Here is a 21,954-nt window from a genome sequence, read left to right as displayed (position 1 = left end):
AAATTCAAAAATTCCAAAATAAAAGTTATGACCTACATAGCAACAAAGGAATACTTAGTAATAAATATGATAAAGATGTAAAAACACCTTTATGAAAATAATTTTTTACTTTTCTTGAGAGGACTTAAAGAAAACCAAAATAAGTATATACTACATTCATAGAGGAACAAATTTATATGCCACATCTATATCATAAAGATGCCAACTTTCTCCCAAAGTGATCCCTAGGGTCAATGCAATTCCAATAAAAATCTCAATTTTTTCCCCCCCAAAGAACTAGTTAAGTTGACCCTAAAATGAAATGGAGAAGCAAATGCTAAGGAAAACTCAAGATGTTCTATTAGAAGAATAGGTGGGGAGATGTAAAACATTATTTAAATGCTATAGTAAATAAAACTGTGTGATTTCGGCTTAGGAACCAAAAACAAAACAACAGCAACCAAAAAAAAAAAAAAAAACTGACCAGTGAAAAATAATAGAGTCCAAAACAGTTCCATGAAAATATGAAAAGTTAATATATGACAGAAATAATTCTGCAGATTGATGGGAAAGAATGGATTATTTGAAAATTGATGTAGGACAACGGATTATATAGAAAGATATGAGATTGGAATCCCACCTCACACAAGATATAAAAATAGATTTTAGGTTGATTGATTAAGGACCTAAACCTGAAAAGTAAAACTTAAGAAATTATAGGTGAATACTTTATAAACTTTATAAAGATTGGTCAAAAAGATTAATATATAACCCAAGTTTATAAAGTATATAGAACTTAACATTTCAAAAAGTCATTTGCACTCTCTGTAAAACTAGTCAGGAATATGTGACTGCCTTTCCTCTCCAGTTCCCAAGATGACATAGCAAGGACACACATGATCAAGGAATTTCACCTATCTAATGTGTTTATCTATCTTTTAGTGAGGATCATATGTATTTGAGGCACCACACATCAAAGGGTCCCAGATATGAAAGATACATTAAATTTATCTGGAAGACCAGTTTGGATGAGTAAGCATTCTAACAGAATAGCCAGAAGCCAGAAGTTGGCAAAAAACCACTACGCACTCTGGAGTTTACTGAAGTTACTAGTAATGCACCCAACAGGACTGGCCTAGACAGTGCCTAAACCTGTGGTAGCATCAAGCAAGATGCCATGCACAGAGCAAGTTCTCAAGAAACCACACATGGATGGGTGGATGGATGGATGGATGGATGAATGAATGACAGAGAACAAAAGCTGAGGTACGGCACCAAGGGGACTGTTTCTGGATAGCATCTATTACTCTGATGAACCTTTGGAGAGGCTAGAATTTCATTCTTTAAAGTTTTTACCTTAGTATTGGCAATGTCTGGATAGCATGTCATAAGATCTTAGTATTGTGTACTAAGAGTCAAAACACTGAATTTAAATCAGTAAGTTTTAAGATAGCTAATCAAGTTCCACATTTAATGCCATATTCTGTGGGAGAAAAAAAGAGGTAAAGATAAAAAATAAAAGGTAAACTTTAAGGTATCGTAAGAAAATCACAGACAACAAGTGCCAGGCACTGTGCTCAAGATTTTATACTGGTCATCTCATCCAGTTCTCACAACAGTCTCATGGGGCAATACTAGTATCGCTGTATTTTCATGTTACAGGTGAGGAAAGAAAGGCTTGGAGAAGCTAACTATTACCTTGCCCAGTAATGCGGAGCTACTAAGTAGTAGAACTGGGATGCTAAGTGAAGACCACCCTGACAGATGTCTCAAAGGGAACCCCTACTCAATGACAAGAAATCACAGTCACCACTAGATAGGAGTGCTGCTCTAGCTCAGAGCCAGCATCCTTGGATTTCTCACTGGGTAAACTACAGTGATGATCAGTCAGAATATCCCTGAAGTCAGGAGATGCATAGCAGAAAAAAAAAAAAAAAAAAAAGCTGGGCTTCCCTGGTGGCGCAGTGGTTGAGAATCTGCCTGCCAATGCAGGGGACACGGGTTCGAGCCCTGGTCTGGGAAGATCCCACATGCCATGGAGCAACTGGGCCCGTGAGCCACAATTACTGAGCCTGCGCGTCTGGAGCCTGTGCTCCGCAACAAGAGAGGCCGCGATGGTGAGAGGCCCGCGCATTGCGATGAAGAGTGGCCCCCGCTTGCCGCAACTAGAGAAAGCCCTCGCACAGAAACGAAGACTCAACACAGTCATAAATAAATAAATAAAAGAACGTGAATTTCTTTAAAAAAAAAAAAAAAAAAGCTAAAATTGTTCAATGTTAATTTCCAAGACTTGAGTATCACCTAATTTTCTGCAAAAACTGCTTTCTTCCTTGACAAGTACAGATGTTGACATCTATCCTTTAAAAAGAGTCATGGTAGAACTATTTTTATAATAGCTGCAGAGTGCTGAAAAAGTTCAACAGTTTCAAAGTGTTTTATTCCCTGAAAATGTCAATCAATGGCACGTTACAGTAAGAGACTCCTCAGTGAAAGCTTCGTCCAGACAAGCTCTCAGCCAAATCCTTGCACTTTTAACCCAAGGCGAACGCCAAACAGAAAGGGGGAGAATGAGGCTGGAGAGTACAGGCTGTATGCTGAGATACCAAGATAAAAGTCCAAATCCTTCCAACATCTACATGCTTTCCAATTTACGTTCCACTGAGAGCTAGTTGTTACTCTGCCCGACTCCTTCATTTTATAGATGAAGAAATCAAGACCCAGCGAGTATGGTGGCCTATCTGAGATGACAGTAAACTAACAGCAGAGCAGGATTTGAATTTACATCTCCCATCACAGTCAGGCACTTTCCCACTACACTCATGTACCAAAAAGTAGTACATGATAAGAATTTTTTTAAAAAGGAACAGAGAAAGTGCTAGAATAGAAAGAAATTATTTCTGGCCACAGTGATGGGGAAGGCTCTAAGGAGGCAGCAGCATATTTTGGGTCTGGAAGGCTGAGTAGTTCAATCACTGGAGATGAGTAAGAGATAGGAAAAGAGAAGAGGAACATTCTGCACAGGTCAGAACACTTTAAAAAGCAGTTATCCTTGACATGCAAATTCATGAAGTGTTCCATATTTTTAATCTATGATGAAGGAGGCAAGAATATACAATGGAGAAAAGACAGTCTCTTCAATAAATGATGCTGAGAAAACTGAATAGCTACGTGTAAAAAAAAAAAAAAGAAATTAGAACATTCTCTAACACCATACACAAAATAAACTCAAAATGGAATAAAGACCTAAATGTAAGACCGGATACTATAAAACTCTTAGAGGAAAACACAGGCAGAACACTCTCTAACATAAATTGCAGCAAGATCTTTTCTGATCCACCTCTGAGCGAATGAGATTAAAAACAAAAATAAATGAATGGGACCTAATAAAAGCTTTTGCACAGCAAAGGAAATCATCAACAAAACGAAAAGAAAACGCAGAGAATGGGAGAAAATATTTGCAAACGAAGTGACTGACAAGGGATTTATCTCCAAAATATACAAAGAGCTCATGCAGCTCAATATCAAAAAAAAAACCCAATCAAAAAGTGGGTGGAAGATCTAAACAGACATTTCTCCAAAGACATACAGATGGTCAAGAGGCACATGAAAAGATGCTCAACATCACTAATTATTAGAGAAATGCAAATCAAAACTACAATGAGGTATCACTTCACACTGGTCAGAATGACCATCATCAAAAAATCTACAAACAATAAATGCTGGAGAGGGTGTGGAGAAAAGGGAACCCTCCTGCACTGTTGGTGGGAATGTAAATTGATACAACCACTATGGAGAACAGTATGAAGGTTCCTTAAAAAACTAAAAATAGAGCTACCATATGATCCAGCAATCCCATTCCTGGGCATATATCCAGAGGAAACCATAATTGAAAAGGATGCATGCACCCCAATGTTCTCTGCAGCACCATTTACAATAGCCAGGACATGGAAGAAACCTAAATGTCCATCAACAGAGGAATGGATAAAGAAGATGTGGTACATACATACAATGGAATATTGCTCAGCCATAAAAAGGAAAGAAATTGGGTCATTTGTAGAGATGTGGATGGACCTAGAGACTGTCAGAGTGAAGTAAGTCAGAAAGAGAAAAACAAATATCATATGATATCACTTATATGTGGAATCTAAAGAAATGGTACAAATGAACCTATTTTCAAAACAGAAGTTGAGTCACAGATGTAGAAAATAAACTTGTGGTTCCCAGGGGGGGAAGGGGGGGCGATAAATTGGGAGATTGGGATTGACATATACACACTACTATATATAGAGTAGATAAATAATAAGAACCTACATATACACACTACTATATATAGAATAGATAAATAATAATAATAAGAAGAAGAAGAACCTACCACAGGAAACTCTATTCAATTCTCTGAAAGGACCTGTATGGAAACAGAATCTAAAAGAGTGGATATATGTGTATGTATAACTGACTCACTTTGCTGTATAGCAGAAACTAACACAACATTAGTTAATCCACTATACACCAATAAAAAAAATTAATTAAAAAAAGAGTTTAAAAAAAAAACTGTTGATTTAGGGAAAAAAAAAAAAGCAGTTTATCCAGGAAGAAAGGAGCATGAGAAGACAGAAGTGATAGAAAATAACATTCAAATGCCATTAATATTTCCTCCAGTCATTAACAATATATGATGATCATGCTATGTGAAAAACACATTTATAGTGATTCTCACTGAGGATAAACTGGAGACTGGCACAAAGACTCTTGTACAACCAAAGCTGTAAGAAAGATCCACAGAGAGAATCAAAAAAAAGGATACAAATGAACTTATTTACAAAACAGAAACAGACTCATAGACGCAGAAAACAAACTTATGGTTCCAAAGGGGAAGGGGTGGTGGGGATAAACTGGGAATTTGGGATTAACAGATACACGTTACCATATATAAAATACATAAAAAACAAGGACCTACTGTATAGCACAGGGAACTATTTTCAGTATCTTCTAATAACCTATTACAAAAAATAATCCAAAAAAGAATATATATACATATACGTATATATATATAACTGAATCACTTGGCTGTATACCTGAAACACTGTAAGTCAACTACATTTCAATAAAAAATATTTTTTTAAATAAAAATACATAAATAAAAAGAAAGATCCACAAAGAATCAGGTAGGAAGGGAAGAAAAGCGATCAGGTCAGGACCTATACCCCTGGGAAAGGACATAGAAGAGAAGGGGGATCCTCCCTGGGCAGTGAGCGGTTCAGGCCACATATTGGGCGCCCCAGCCCTGGGGTCCAACACGGGGAAGAAGAGTCCCCTTAGCTGGTAGAAAGCCAGTGGGACTAACAGGAAGGCTGAAAGAAACCTAGACAACGTTCACGAAGAGTGCACACAAACTTCCTTACTCTTGAAACAAGGTGCAGAAAGCAAATTGAAACTACACTGGGCTCTGGCAGGTTTCCTGCGACCACTCCAGCACGTGCCCTAGTCTGAACCGAGCACCCGCTCAGGCCCCACCTCCTTTGTGACACAGCTCCGTGCTAGGTGAGTGCTGCTGCAGCTGAGGAGAATGCTCAGTTGCAAGGGACTGCCAGCCCAGACCCAGAATGGCATCTGAATGGGGTAAGAGCAGCCTTTACTGGCGCTGACAGAAACAGCGCATCAGAAGAGGTCCTGGGCTTTGACTGTGGCCAGGACCACCACAGCCCCTGCCCAGATCTAGGCCAAGTGCCCACAATGGCCCCGCCTGCTCTACGGCGCAGCTCCACACTAGGGTGAGAGCTGCGGCAGCCGAGGGGTGTGCTCAGTTGTGAAGCAAAAAGGGGGCTCAGACTGGGAAGAGCATCTGAACAGGGCAGGGGCAGCCATTACTGGCACTTACAGAGGCAGCACATCATAAACAGTCTCAGGATCTGACGGTGGCTGAGGCCAACAGCCTGCACCCAGACTCTCTTGCTCCAGCACTGCTCCCTTCTGGGGTGAGGGTACTGGTGCTGGGAGTGGGGAGAGCAAGAGCACACACTTTGAGGGAATGGAGCCAGCTTGGACCCAACCCTCAGGGCTTCTGCTCCAGCACCTTGGGACCTGCCCCTGCCCCCAGTAGGGTGGTGTTGGCCACGGAGCAGAGAAGCTCCAGCTCTCACCTGGCTCTGGCCCTGGCCCTTCCACCTCCAATCCCATTGCCTACTAAGGTGATGGCTTCTAGCACACCCTGGGGAAAGATGTGACTCATGCTCACATGAGATCTAGCTCTCCCACCAAAGGCACTGGGCACATTCAGACTATATAAGGTCACTCCCACACAAGGATACCCCTTCAAGACCACAACAGGTAACTGTTTCACTTAATTTCACACAGACAGAGAAAGTTAAGTAAAATAATAAGACAAAGGGATTTGTTTCAATCAAAAGAACAAGAGAAAAACCTCTGAAAAAACAACTAAGGAAACAGAAGTAAGTAATTTGCCAGATAAAGAGTTTAAAGCATTAGTAATAAGCATGCTAACTGAATTAGGGAAAACAACAGAGGAACACAGTGTGAATTGTAACAAGGACCAAGAAAGTATAAAAAAGAACCAGTCAGAACTTAAGAATAACTGAAGTGAAAAACATACTAGAAGGAGTTAATAGCAGACTAGGTGATACAGAAGAATGCACAAGTGATTTGGAAGATAGAATAATGGAAATCACCCAATCAGAAGAGCAAAAAGAAAAACAAATTTAAAAAATGAGAACAGTTTAAGGGACTTCTAAGACAACATCAAGTGAACCAACATTTGCATTATAGGGGTCCCAGAAGGAGAAGAGAGAGAAAAAGGGGTCAAAAATATATTTGATCAAATTATGGCTGAAAACTTCCTGAACCTGAAAAATGAAACAGATAATCAGGTATAGGAAGCACAGAGAGTCCCAAACAAGATGAACCCAAACAGACCCACACTAAGATATACCATAATTAAAATGGCAAAAGTTAAAGAGAGAATTCTAAAGTCATATATAAGGGAACCCCCATAAGGTTATCAGCTGATTTTTCTGCAGAAAGTTTGCAAGCCAGAAGGGAGTGGTATGATATTTTTAAAGTGCTGAAAAAGAAAAACTTGCAAACTAGGATACCTACCTAGCAAGATTATCATTTAGAACTGAAGGAGAGATAAAGAACTTCTCAGACAAGCAAAAACTAAGAGTTTATCAATACTAAACCTACCCTAAAGAACTGTTAAAAGGTCTTCTCTAAGTGGAAGAGACTATAACATGAAGCAAGTATCTATAGAAAAGGAAAATCCCACTAGTAAAGGCAAATATATGGTAAAAGCTGAGGATCAACCACTTAAATAAGCTAGTGTGAGATTAAAAGACAAAAAATTGTAAAAGGAACTATAACTACAATGAACAGTAAAGGGATAGACATGAAAATGTAAAATATGACATCAAAAACACAAAATGTGGGAGAGGGGATATATAGCTGTTAGCCTAACTGATGCCATCTTGGGCCCTTAGAGTCTCTCCTGTCCTTCCACTGACGCTACCCAGGACTGTACTATGCAGTAAATCACTTCTCTGTTGTTAAGGGCTTTGAGTTAACAGATATTGTTTAATAATAATTAGGATCAGGTGGCCTCTATGCTCTGTTAGTCCCCAAACAATGATGAAAACCTTCACTGATGTATTCCTAGTGCCCACAAGACTAGTTACCCATTCATAAATTTAATTTAGGAATGCACATTCTGTTTCCAAGCACCTATCCCCCACACCCTAGGTCAATTATAAAATTGTCCCAATGGCCCCTTGGCAGTGCAGACTGCACCTACGAATGCCTCTGTATCATTGTCTCCTCAATCCCAATCACACCCTGTGAGTAAGTTACCCTATAATAAACTGACCCATTGATTATATGGGGCTCCCTGCCTCATCATTTGGTCTCAAGATGCCTTCTCAGTTTGGTGGGACTTTTCATTCCCACTGTCCTCTAACGGGGGAGTAAAAAATTGTTCAAACACATCTTTTAGAATGTGTTTGAACTTGAATGACTACCAATTTAAAACAAGTAGATATAGTTATAGGTCAACATAAATAAACCCCAAGGTAACCACAAATCAAAAACCTACAATAAATAAACAAAAACTAGAGAGAAAAGAACACAAGCATACCACTAAAGAAAAATCATCAAGCCAAAAGGGAAGCAACTAAAATAATAATAAAAGAACAGAGAAGAGCTACAAAAACAACCAGAAAACAAGTAACAAAATGGCAATGCCAATAAGTACATACCTATCAATAATCAATTTAAATGTCAATGAACTAAATGCTCCAGTCAAAAGACATAGTGTAGCTACTGAGATTTTTTTAAAAAGGACCCATCTATATGCTGCCTACAGGAGACTTACTTCAAAGCTAAAGAAACACACAGACTGAAAGTCAGGGTGGGAAGAAGGTATTGCATGCAAATGAAACAACAAGAAAGTGGAGGTAGCAATATTTATATCAGACAAAATAGACTCTAAAACAATGTCTATAACAAAAGACCAAAAAAAGGGCATTATATAGTGATAAAGGAATCAATACAAGAAGAGGCTATAACACTCACTAACATACATGAACCTAACAGAGGAGCACCTAAGTATATAAAGCAAATACTAACAGACATAAAAGGAGAAATTGACAATAATATAATAATAGTAGGGAACTTTAACACCCACTTACATCGATGCACAGATCATTCATACAGAAAAGCAATTAGGAAACAGTGGTCTCCAATGACACATTAGACCAGCTGGGCTTAGTATCTACAGGACATTCTATGCAAAAACAGTAGAATACACATTCTTTTCACTGCACATGGAATGTTCTCATGCTAGGCCATAAAATAAGCCTCAACAAACTTAAGAGGGTAGAAATTATATCAAGCATTTCTCAATCACAACCATATGAAACTAAAAATCAATTACAGGAAGAAAAATGGGAGAAACACAAACACACAGAGACTAAACAACATGCTACTAAGACACCAATGGGTCAATGAAGGAACCAAAGAGGTAATCAGAAAATACCTTGAGACAAATGAAAATGGAAATGCAACACTCCAAAATCTATAGGATGTAGCAAGAGCAGCTACAAGAGGTATGTTTATGGCAATACACACCTACCCCAAGAAACAAGAAAAATGTTACATAAACAAGCTAACCTACCATCTAAAGGAATTAGAAAAAGAAGAACAAAGGTCAAAGTCAGAAGAAGGAAGGAAATAATACAGATCAGAGAGGAAATGAATAAAATAGAGACAACCACCCTCCCCAAAATAGAAAAGATCAATGAAACCAAGAGCTGATTTTTTGAAAAGATAAACAAAATTGATAAACCTCATTAAGGAAAAAAAAGAGAGAGGGCCCAAATAAATAAGAAAGAAGAGAAATAATAATTGATATCACAGAGATACAAAAAATCATAGGAGAATACTATGAACAGTTATATGCCAACAAAATGGACAACCTAGAAGAAATGGACAAATTTCTAGAAAGAGACAACCTTCCAAAACTGAATCAAGAAGAAATCTGAACAAATGATCACTAGTAGTGAAACTGAACATATAATTACTGGTAGTGAAATTGAATTTGTAATTTAAAAAACCTCTCAGTGAACAAAAGCCCAGACCAGATGGCTTCAAAGGGGAATTCTACCAAACATACACAGAAGAGCAAACACCTATCTTTCTCAAACTATTCCAAAAAAAACTGAAGATGACAGAACACTCCCAAATTCATTCTATAAGGCCACCATTATCCTGATACCAAAACCAAAGACACTACAAAAAAAGAAAAGAAAATTATAGGCCAATATCCAAGATGAATATAGATGCAAAAATCCTCAATAAAATATTAGCAAACCAAATCCAACAATATATAAAAAGGGTCATATACCATGATGAAGTTGGATTTACTTCAGGGGCCTAAGGATGATTCAATATTCACAAAATCAATGTGATATACCACATTAACAAAAGGAAGGATAAAAATCACATGATCATCTCAATAGACACAGAAAAAGCATTTGACAAAATCCATTCATGATAAAAACTCTCAAAGTAGGTATATAGGGAACATATCTCAACATATTAAAGGCCATATATGATAAACCCACAGCTAACATTATACTCAACAGTGAAAAGCTAAAAGCTTCCCCTCTAAAATCAGGAACAAGACAAGGATGCCGACTCTCACCACTTCTATTTAACATAATATTGGAAGACCAAGCCACAGCAATCACACAAGAAAAACAAATAAAAGGCATCCAAATTGTAAGAAAATAAGTAAAACTGTCACTATTTGCAGATGACATAATACTATATATAGAAAACCCTAAAGTCTCCACCAAAAAACTATTAAAACTAATAAATGAATTCAGTAAAGTTGCAAGATACAAGACTAATATACAAAAATCAGTTGCTTTTCTATACATGAATAGTGAACTATCAGAAAGAGAAAAGCAAGAAAACAATCCATTTAACATCGCACCAAAAAGAAAAAAATACCTAGGAATAAACCTAACCAAGGAAGTGAAAGACCTATACTCTGAAATCTATAAAACATTAATGAAGGAAAATGAAGGTGATACAAAGAAATGGAAAGATATCCTGTGTTCATGGACTGGAAAAAATATTGTTAAAATGTCCATAATACCCAAAGCAATCTGCAGATTTAATGCAATTCCTATCAAAATACCCATGACATTTTTCACAGAACTAGAACAAATAATGTTAAAATTTATATGGAACCATAAAAGACCCCTAGTTGCCAAAGCAATCTTGAAAAAAGAGAACAAAGCTGGAGGTATCACCCTCCCAGACTTCAGACAATACTACAAAGCTACAGTAATCAACACAGCATGGTACTGGCACAAAAATAGACACAAAGATCAATGGAACAGAGTGGAGAGCACTGAAATAAACCCACACACTGATGATCAATTAATTTACAACAAAGGAGACAAGAATATACAATGGAGAAAAGACAATCTCTTCAATAAGTGGTGCTGGGAAAACTGAACAACTACATTTAAAAGAATGAAATTGTAACATTTTATGATAACATATATAAAAATAAACTCAAAATGGATTAAAGATCTGAAACCATAAAACTTCATAAATCATAGCAGTATTTTTGGGGATCAGTTTCCTAAGGCAAAAGAAACAAAAGCAAAAAGAAACAAATGGGACCTAATTAAACCTAAAAGCTTTTGCACAGCACAGAAAACCATCAACAATACAAAAAGACAACCTACTGAATGGGAGAAAATATTTACAAATGATATGACCAATAAGGAATTAATATACAAAATATATAAACAACTCAGCATCAAAACCACAAACAACCAGATTAAAAAATGGGCAGAAGACCTGAATAGACAGTTTTCCAAAGAAGATATATGATGGCCAACAGGCACATGAAAAGATGCTCAACATCACTAATCATTAGAGAAATGTAAATCAAAACCACAATGAGATATCACCTCACAGCTGTCAGAATGGCTATCATCAAAAAGTCTACAAATAAAAAATATTGGTGAGGATGTTGAAAAAGGCAACCCATTTACACTGTTGGTGGGAGTGTAAATTGGTGTAGTCACTATGGAAAATAGTATGGAGGTTCCTCAAAAAACTAAAAATAAAACTACCATATGATCCAGCAATTCCACTGCTGGGTATGCATCTGAAGAAAACAAAAAACACTAATTTGAAAAGATACATGCACCACAATGTTCATAGCAGCATTATTTACCATAGCCAAGATATGGAAGCGACCTAAGTGCCCATCAACAGATGAATGGATAAAGAAGATGTGGTATATATACATATAATGGAATAATACTAAGCCATAAAAAAGAATGAAATTCTGCCATTTGTAACAATGTGGATGGACCTAGAGAGTATTACACTTAGTGAAATAAGTCAGACAGAGAAAGACAAATATTTTGTTATCACTTACATGTGGAATCTAAAAAGTAAAGCAAATGAAGGAATATAACAAAATAGAAATTGACTCACAGTTATAGAGAACAAACTAGTGGTTAGCAGTGGGGAGAGGGAACAGGGGAATGGCAAGACAGGTGTAGTGAATTAAGAGATACAAATTACTATGTGTAAAATAAAGAAGCTACAAGGCTATATTGTACAGCACAGGGAAATATAGCTATTATTTTGTAACAAATTTAAATGGAGAATAATCTATAAAAATACTGAATCAATATATTATACACCTGAAATTAATATAATACTGTAAGTCAACTATACTTCAATTAAAAAGAAAACACATTTATAGCAGAATCATGAGGATAATCTAGCCATAGAATTAAATTAAGCTTACAACTCAAACATATTTTATGGTATGCATTATTGTTGTTCTGCTTTGTCATTAGGTACAAAGTCAACAGGGTATGCACATTATTGTAATCACTCTTTTAACATTTATATAGACAAAACAAGCATTTCTGGGAATATTTGTTCTGGGAGAAGAGAGGAAATGGAAAGTTTGTGGTCTTTGCTCTCCTCCCACACTACCTCAACTTGACTAGTTTCAAGTATCATTCTTGTAACAAATATGTGAGCTCCTACTATGTGCCCACATGGTAGTAGGTTCTAAGGCACCTTCTTGATCTCAGAGTAAGAGACTGTGACCAGGATTCTAGTGTCCATCCTGCCCCACTCTAGAATACTTGGGCTGTGGATTTCCCTTGGGTTACAGAGATCCACAGGGTTCGAGCACTTCCTGGGAATCTTCCTGCTGTGCATATTTGACTCATTTTCCTCCCTCTTACAAACTTAGAAGCCACCAACCACACTTTTCCCTTTCTCCCTCCCAAAAAGGTAAATTTATATTAAAAAAAAAAACAAAACCATGATCGAACTAAAAACTCCACCTTGGACTGCTATAAAAAATCCATCCATTATGAAGTCATTTGGTTTAAAAAGCAAACAATCCTGAGACTGCTGTGGGTTATGGTGGCGTTTCCCAAGCAGTACTGAGACAGGCTGGGACCTGGGACCCTTTGCTGCAGTGCTTGCACCTGGACAAATGTCTCCTCAAGAAACAAAATACAAAGAAATTATATGAGACTAAAAACAACTGCATGCACGTGCAGTTGGGGCAAATTTTGGACAACAACATACAAAGAGACCAAAAACCGAACTGCGACTTCTGAAGAGCCAGGAGCAAAAGCAGGGTACTGAGCATGCCCCCTGCATACAGCACCGCCAAGGGGGTGGGCAAACCACCTAAGCCACTCTCCAGCCCATCCCCTGGATGCATCCCTACCCTCACCCCATATAAGGAACCAGCTTGGCCTCCCTGAGTGAGCCAGAGAAACTGTTGCCTGTTCTTGCTCCTTGTTGCTGAGGCAGGGGCCCCAATAAAGCCTTGCCTGAATTTCTTGTTTGGCCTCTTATCAATTTCTATTGATTAAGGAGGCTAAGAACCCTGGTTGGTAACAGTATGTCTTGGCAAACTGTCTTGCTCTGCCTCACAGGTTACAGGTGTTCCAAGATGCTGACCCTCAAAGTGGCAGGTGGAGCTGGGGCAGTCAGAGCCCCCGGGACGACCTCTTTTTGCTCTGAACAACCTCTTCCTTCTCCTTTTATTCCAGTGTACCAGCACTAGCATCATGTCGTTAGTGTGCTGCGAAGTGAAAAAGGTTGGAAAGCACTGGCTTGCCTTAGCATACTTTCATGTTTTGGGAAACAGTTCAAGACTATTCAACTTGGGTAACCCCTGGCAGTCAACTCCCCTTTCTGGGCCTTGGTTTACTCACAAGTATGAAGAGGTGGTTACACTAAATGATCCCTAATGTCCCTTTCTAGTTCTACAGTATAATTACTGTGTAAGTTGTGAACTTCCCAAATAACATCCTGAAAAATAACATTTTGTGAAGAAGAAAAAAGCACAGATTTGGAGTAAGACTTGGAGACTGCTCAAGACTTCAAGTTAATCCTTATTTAACAAATCTGATTAGACGCCTGCTATGTGCCAGAGAGCCGTGATTGACAGTAGGATTATAACTAAAGCAGAGAAGCAAAGTCCCTGTTCTCTTCAAGCTTATAATCCACTGGGAACCACAAACCAAAAAAAGGCAATTACAATTTAGTGGCATAAAGACTAAACTGGGGAGAAATACACAGTGCTGTGGGTATGTGACAGGGGTACCCATCCCAGCTTTGGTAGGGAAGCCTTAGTACGGGATATGACACCAGGACCAGACTTAAAGAAAAGCAGGAGCTGGAGGGCGTGTGGGGTGGGAGATGGGTGTGTGGGAGGTGGGTGCGGACGGTGTGGGGGAAGATGACATTCTAGGCAGAGGGAAGACCATCTGCCAAGTCCCTTAGTGGCACAGTACGTTGGGAACTATACGACTGGAATTTTAAGCATTAATTCAAATAAGGGAGTGATATGACAGGTTAGGAAAAGCCCTGTGGCTGCAGAGTGGAGAATAAACTGGAGGTGGGCAGATCCAGTGGCTGCTAAGTCTACAAATACTCAGATTATGTAATGAGTCAGGGAAGGGAACCAAAAAAGGAGGGTTTAAAAGCATATTCCTTTCAATTGTGCTTGTAGAAGTCAAACAAGGTTTCCTAGAAGAGGAGGCAGAGCTAGGTCTTAAAGGATAAAAAGGAATATACAATAGCACCTTGTTTTTTAAAATTTTTTGTATTTCTATTTTTTTGATGTTCAGATGAAACAATAACTGAATGCTAAAAATTAGGTAGGGATATATTTAAAAGATAACTTGAAAAATTCTCTTCAGCTAAACCCACTTTCAGTGAAATGACTCCTTCTATGTCACGCCTGAGAGGGCTTTTTCTTCAGCCTTCTTTACATTTTTATACAATCTCCCTGAGTGACAGACCCAGAATCTGAACTCCCTGTACATGCATCGTGATGATTCTTAAATCCCTAACTCCAGCTCAGCCCTCTCTCCTGGCTTTTATATCCACCTTCACATTGGGATCTCCACCAAATGTCCCACAAGCACCTCAAAGTCACAGTTCCTTTCTATCTGATTCTTTGCTATATTCCTGCCAGAAAACCCAACGTAGCACGTTAAAAAAAAAAAGTTAGTTTGTTTATTGACCATTCGGATATCCTCTACTTTGAAATGCCTGTTGAAGTCTGTTGCCAATTTTTCTACTGGATAATCTGTTAGTTCCCTCATAGCCTTTATAAGTACTCCATCGGTGTTAATTTAATTGGATCTATCTCCCACCAGATTAGAGAGGTATTGTGTCTCTTCTTTGTAAGCCTGAAATCAAGCACAATATTGACACAAAGTAACTGCGTCAAAATCTGTACGAATAAAATATTCATAAAACAATGCTAGTAAAAAATTCATAAATCAATGCAAGATTGTGAGATGTGAAAAAAAATGAGTATTCTTAAAACCGGTTCAGGAAAAGCGGGCAGTAAGTTGGCTTGTTTAGAAGCATTACAATGAGTTCATATAATACAAAATTCAGAAAAGTATAATTACATGTGCAAAAGACCATTTCTTAAAATTACATGACTATCAAAAGCAACGATACCACTTGACTTTCAGGAAATTATTTTCAGAGTATATTTTATAATTAACACCTATAAAATATTTAAAATTGAGTTTTACATAGTAAGTTCTTTTGCAACAGTATCCCTATATAGAAATTTATACCCTGCAAAAAAGAATGCACTTCACCATAGCAACAGTTCTATATCAACTCCTACTCAAGTTAGAAAAAGCATATGTAAAAGAAATGAATATTCTGGAATATTCTGAGGTGCTTGCTGGAATAAATCACTCCACTTATTTTGTAAAAATTTAAAAGTAAGAGTTCAGTGTTTCTTTGAAACATTCCTGTAATTAGGCTAATTTAGTTTCTCAAATCTTGCTTTTTTAAATAGTGTAATACATTATTTAAAAGAGGGGGAAAAAAGAATAAAAAAGGAAAAAACAAATTCAATGTCAAGAATAACATAGTTGATTGGTGTTTTGGTTGGTGTTTTGGGGGATGGGAATAACAACAGGAAATGATGTTTCAAGTGATTTATAAGTAAACCAAGGTACTATATGGTACAACTTTCTCAAGAAAAGCTACACCCTACTGGTATTATGGAAACTGAAAAAGAAATTCTTATGTTCACAGAGACTTCCTGTAGTAAGTACTTCCAAGTACTTATTAACTTGGCTTGATAAATTAAGTAACTTACAAATTCCCTAATGAGAATAAACATGTTTACAGACACTGGGGATCTGGTTATGTACTCCTACAAGTCTTTGTATGATATTGCCAACTAAAAATTGCCACTTGCCATCTGCCTCTACAAGGACTAAGTCACAAACCACTGCAGCCGCTGACCTTCAACACACCCTGGAAGGAGTTCAGGGTGGAGATCAGGAATAAGGCACTCTGTGCTCTGGGAATAACTGGCAGAACAGGTCTTCAGATAGTTAGATATTTTCAGGAGAACACTTTTGAGCCCAATTCTTGCACCTCCTCATATCTAGAAAAGCACTAAAATCATTAATGGTGACACCTGCTCCTGTGACTAGCAGCAAGCCTCCGCCAAAACGTGTGCTTGACTGCACGCACCCCCTTCACTAAAATCATACGTAACACTGACCTTCTCCCCTACCTCTTTGGAGCAGTTTCTCTGAGCTATCTGAAATGCTGTCTCCCAGGCTATAGCCCTCATTTTCTCCCATATAAAAATTAACTCACAACTCTCACATTGTGCATTTTTTTAGTCGGCAATATCAGAATGTATCATTAAACTAGATGTAATTCAAAGCATTTCCTTTCACTCACCACCCTTGTGGTCAACCGAATTCACCAGGCGCACATCTCTGTCACCCTTGCTCACAGCCCAAGATGGAATACTCTGTGATATTCCCAACTCCCTTGCTCTTCTGGGCTTCCTTTCTCTGACCTAATTTCCAACTGCTCCCCTACATTTCAATGTTCTCACTATCCTCTGAAAAATTCCCCAATACGTCTATGTTTCTAACTTCGTTGCTTAATATTTCCTTCATACGTTGACTTAGACTGAAAGCTGGCTGTTATTCCCCTGCAGTCCTCTCATTTCAAGGATGAGCTTTTTGCCACATCCTGTCACATGTATCTCAGGGTTCAAACGTTCTCCCATATCTGCTTCCTCAGGGCTTTACCATCTCTACGTGTCTTCACCACAGGCATCTACATCTACCTCCAGGTCACCAGTCTCCATCCCTCGGAATCTCTGACACCTGGACCACCTTCACCTTCCACTACCAATCCCGTTGTTTTATATGATTTCAATGTGCATATGGTTGCCTTTTTCTCAAATGGTGTTCCCTGATCCCCTCATCTCCGAAGACCTTCTCCACTTCCGCTACTCACCTTCCACGGCCATACCTAGGATCTTGCCCTCACCCAGAACACTACCTTTGAAATCCTGAAGTCAGGCATCTCATTCTCTGATACAATCTCTCTCACTTAACTTATTCCCTACATATTAATTCTTTCATGTCATCACCAGATAATTTTCCTCTGTACTGACAAAGACTCCCTCCTTGACTAAATTCTAGTCAGCCTCCCCTGAGCCCTCTTCTTGACTAGGCCCCAACCTTGGTCTATAACAACTGCAACCCTCTCAGCACAAATGATTTCATTTACCCTCCCCACTAAGAGACCAGAACAAAAGCCAGCAGAGCTTCTAACTGCTCAAGGCCGCATTCTTGGGATGACCCCAGTCCCCCTTAAAGTGCCTGCCTACAAAAGCACAACACTGCCGAGAGAGAATTTATACTTGTTCCAGCCAAAACACGGTGATAGGCAGATAGACCCCGAACCTGCTCTTAGAGCAGTTACTTCAGAAAGCTTGCAATTATAAATCCTTTCTCTGCCCCTCTAAGAGGTAAATCTTCTACCACCTAGAGCTGCGTGAAATGCAAACATTTCATTGAAATGCAAACATTCATGGAGATAACTCTCACTGTCCTTCTCAGTCCCTGTGGGAGGGTACTGGCAACAGTTGCCAGTTAATAAACCCAGAAGGGTCTCACACTAACCAATCCCCTTTCTCAATTTTTCTGTTCCCACTTCCTTGAACCTGCCCATGCCCACCACTCCTCCCTACTCCCTCATTCTCCCTTTAAGACACCCAGTCACCTCTGTACAAACTGAAGTTGAGTTCAGTTCAAGCTGGACTCTTTTCCCTATGCAATAATATTACTGAATAAAACTACCCTTACCACTTTAATTAGTGTATGGTAATGTATGGCTCTGTTTATCTTTGACAATGTAATTCTATGTAACACACTAACACACACACACACACACACACGGAGTTCACTTTTTTCCCCAGCTTTAATCATTCTCTTGCTAGTATTCTCAATCCTTTAGGAAAAAAAATAATCTAAATTCCTTAACACGGCTTTAAACAAATTGGCCTCTTCCTTATTTCTGACACTTTTTTCTTTACACTCTATGTCCCAACCTTCCTCAACATCTTTCAGTTCCCTGAACCCACCCTGTCTCACTCCCAGACTCTACCATGCTGGTTTCTGACCTGGAATACTCCTCTCCATTTCCCTGGCCTGCACTGACTCACTCTCTTCAGTCAATATTGCCTCCCTGGGAAACTTCGCAAATGCTCCCCCTGCATTGGGTTAGGTCAGCCTCCTACGTGCTCCATGACACCTGGTCTCCTGTACCCTAGCCTGACCAGGCTGTATTGTAATAAACTATCTTCTCTGCTAGACCACCAGCTCTCTAAGGGCAGGGATATTTCTGTCTTGCTTTCCACTCTCTGTCCTAATACTCTGCTTCACTACCTGGGGCTAAATAGGAACTCAGTAAGTATGTGTTAAATGAATAAGTATTTTAAATCATTAATGTAGTATAAGAGAACTCTAGCCCATATAACAAAAATTCTTACCACTGAAATTATCTGAAGCATCTGTGATTCTTTCACAGAATGTCTGAAAACAGTAGAGCACAAGACAAAGCCTATACTATACACCAACAGGAATCTGCAAAACCATGGTATGATTCTACCCCATTAGCATCTGCGAGCATTTATAAATATAAAATATTTTTCCTGGATTACCAAGGATAACTAATTAAGGCTAATCCTTTAGTTGCTAAATTGTTCCCTCTATGGATAATCTTTCATTGGAAATAGCACTGATTCCATATTTGGTGGTGAATATAAAACTATAGCCAAGGATTAGTTGATTTAAAGCCTAAGGTAAAACTTGTGTAAATTTTTAAAACGTTATTTGGTATTTAAAAGTTTGAGATCAGTGTTATCATCTTTCACTTATCTTTGGCCATGATGTGGTACTTACCAACAAATTTGTACTATTGGGAACATACTGGTCCTGTTCTCCCAGCAGCACATCAATCACAGGGTGCCGGCCATTTTTTATTATGATTTTCCTTTCTTCTTGTAGAGTTGGTCTGCGAAAAGAAGCATGTTTCAATTTACAAGGCAAGGAAACAGGCTTTAAAAAACTCTCTAAGAGCATGAAAATTTTTGTGGCCAGTCTGTCAGACACACAACAAAACCTTAAACATGGACTTTAAGAACATATGTTCAGAATAAGGCTTTGAGTATAAAAGTTAAATTTCAACTGTAGAATCAGAATTGGAAAGACAATTATTATAATTATAGTGCTCTGAAGAACAAACTTTAGCAGAGTCTTATGATGGCTCTGTAACTGAGATCTACCTTTATAAGACCCTTTTTATTTTTTATTTTTCTACTATTCTCTAAAATATTTTCATTAATAAAAATTACAGTTCAGATTATTACTACTTAAAACATTTTTAGTAATAAGCAAAATAAAGAAAATCATGCAAAATTATTTCTAGATTTAATTATTATATTAATAAAAATTGTGTGTTGGACTTGTGGACAGAATGACCTAAAATTTTCATATTCTGTTTAATTGAAACATATTTATATGGTCTTTAGTATCTTTCACTTTTTTTGATATAAAAAATATTTGTTTGCCTTGCTGGTTTTGTTTTTTAAGGTTTTATCTTTCTGTTTTTATCTATAGCTTTATCTATCCAAGCTCTTGTGAGCACTGTCCTTCTCTCAGTCTCCTCCCCAAAGGTTACCACTGAGAGCAGTTTGGTGTCTACTCCTTCCAACCTTCTTCTCTGCATTTAAGTTTATATAAACTCATTGTATTGCTTTGTGATTTCTTAAAAAATAAAAAAAGAATCATACTGTAAGATATCAATTCCACAACTACTTTTTTTCCCCCTTAATATTCCTCAATACATATAAAAGGCTGATTTCACCATTTACCATATGGGTCCAATGGACTCTTTCATTTATTTTTTAAATATTTTTAAGTTATTTTACAAATAATTTGTAGAACTGAGAATAAAAGAATAGTGAAAAAAAATCATGACAAATTTTAGTAAGAATTCAAATATAGCAAACCTCAAATTTTTATTCTATATTTTCCTGGTTTCGAAGGCATATATACTTGGAATGGGCAACACACTGTGAATGTAAATAACTGTTCATAAGCTGTCATGCATGCACCTGGACCATATTCATTTATAAATACTAATTCTAGATTTCAATACACTTCTAATAGGTTTTAGCTTATCATTATTTCTGATTCTTTTCCCACTTGCAACAAAAATGCAATGTTTGAAGAATTTTTTGAAATCTTTTAAAGCTCATAATTTTGTTAAAGAGAAGACAGCCATCTTCTTTGTTTCATAATTGCAAAACATTTTTGCACTTACGTTTATAAATACTATTAGAATAATCAATCAAATGAGTACTTTTATTTTATATCATCTATTTTCTTTCAATCTCCTGCCTTCAGCACCTATCCACCAGCAAACAGTATCAAGAAAATTTTAGCGCAGAAATATCATAAAAGAATACTCCCAGACGTCCTTTTAGCAAAACAGGATGGTCCTGATTCTTGTCACTAAGTATTGCATGCTGTGTGTTTCCTTTGGAATAACAAACTGGATAAGAATACTACATTTCATTTTGCCCTCATAAATAAATTACTCACATGCTAATTCTTGAGTTGGAGACAGTGCACCTAGGATATTATTACCCGCACACTCATAATCTGAGATTTTGTTTACATAAGAAATTTCACCACCATCATTAGTATCTAGAGCACTGCTATCTTTCCCTTCACATTCATGTTTTGAATAACCTAGTAACAATGAAATGTCTTCCGTCAGTTTTTTTCTCTTTGCTATTATGGGTGAGAAATGAAAAATTCTGAGTTCTCAACTGTGTTCACCCAAAGTTGGAAGCAAACTACAAGAGTGGCATCTCCAGTCTTCTTATATACCTTCTTGAAAGATGATGTAACTCTTCGGAAAATACAATGAGAAAAATGAAGAATGATGTGACAGTGATTTCTATCTCATTTTTGCATCATCATTCTCCAGCTTCCTTCTTATTTTAGACTTTTACAGCATACTGGGAAAAATTGATAAACAGTGATGAAATCATTCCTAGGATGATGAAATAGTAAAGCATTCCAGACATAAGCAAGATAAAAATCATTAAAGATCCCAAAATGCATCTTAGATTTATAAAAGGGTCCAATGGACCCATCTGGTAAATGCAAGACAGAATAAATTTTATTCTCCTTTAAAAAAAAAAAAGGTAAATTGTCTCTTTGTTCTTTGGAAGACCTTTAAAGAACTCAAAGCTGAAATTAGGTCCAGTGAACCCTGATGGTATGGAATACTGAAGATTACGGATCATTTCTTGTCAGAACTTCAGCATTCTTTGGAAGGTGCTGAATAATAAGTTAGCTGTTCTCCACTGTTGAACATTTAGACTGTCTAGATTTTCACTGTTATAAACAATGCTCCAATGAACACCCATATATATATGTGCATGTGCATATTTCCAAGTGTTTCTCTAAGCCAGAGGAAATTCCTGAAGCAGAATTTCCAAATCATAGGGTATGCATATTTTTTAAC

The 21,954-nt window shown here is 37.6% G+C and overlaps 1 protein-coding gene across 2 annotated transcripts in view; it reads right to left on the bottom strand.

Annotated features, from left to right (window-relative positions):
- The window catches only part of MSH3 (mutS homolog 3), a 191,087-nt gene that overhangs the window by 40,762 nt on the left and 128,371 nt on the right, over window positions 1-21,954 (bottom strand). For both annotated transcript variants that reach the window (XM_057540254.1, XM_007179766.2), the window contains exon 19: window positions 19,317-19,428. In XM_057540254.1, coding sequence (XP_057396237.1) covers window positions 19,317-19,428 — 112 coding nt within the window. The remainder of the gene's footprint in view (window positions 1-19,316; window positions 19,429-21,954) is intronic.

The sequence above is a fragment of the Balaenoptera acutorostrata genome, chromosome 2, assembly GCF_949987535.1.
Source record: "Balaenoptera acutorostrata chromosome 2, mBalAcu1.1, whole genome shotgun sequence".
Lineage (NCBI taxonomy): Eukaryota > Metazoa > Chordata > Mammalia > Artiodactyla > Balaenopteridae > Balaenoptera > Balaenoptera acutorostrata.
This window is presented reverse-complemented; position numbering and strand designations above follow the sequence as displayed.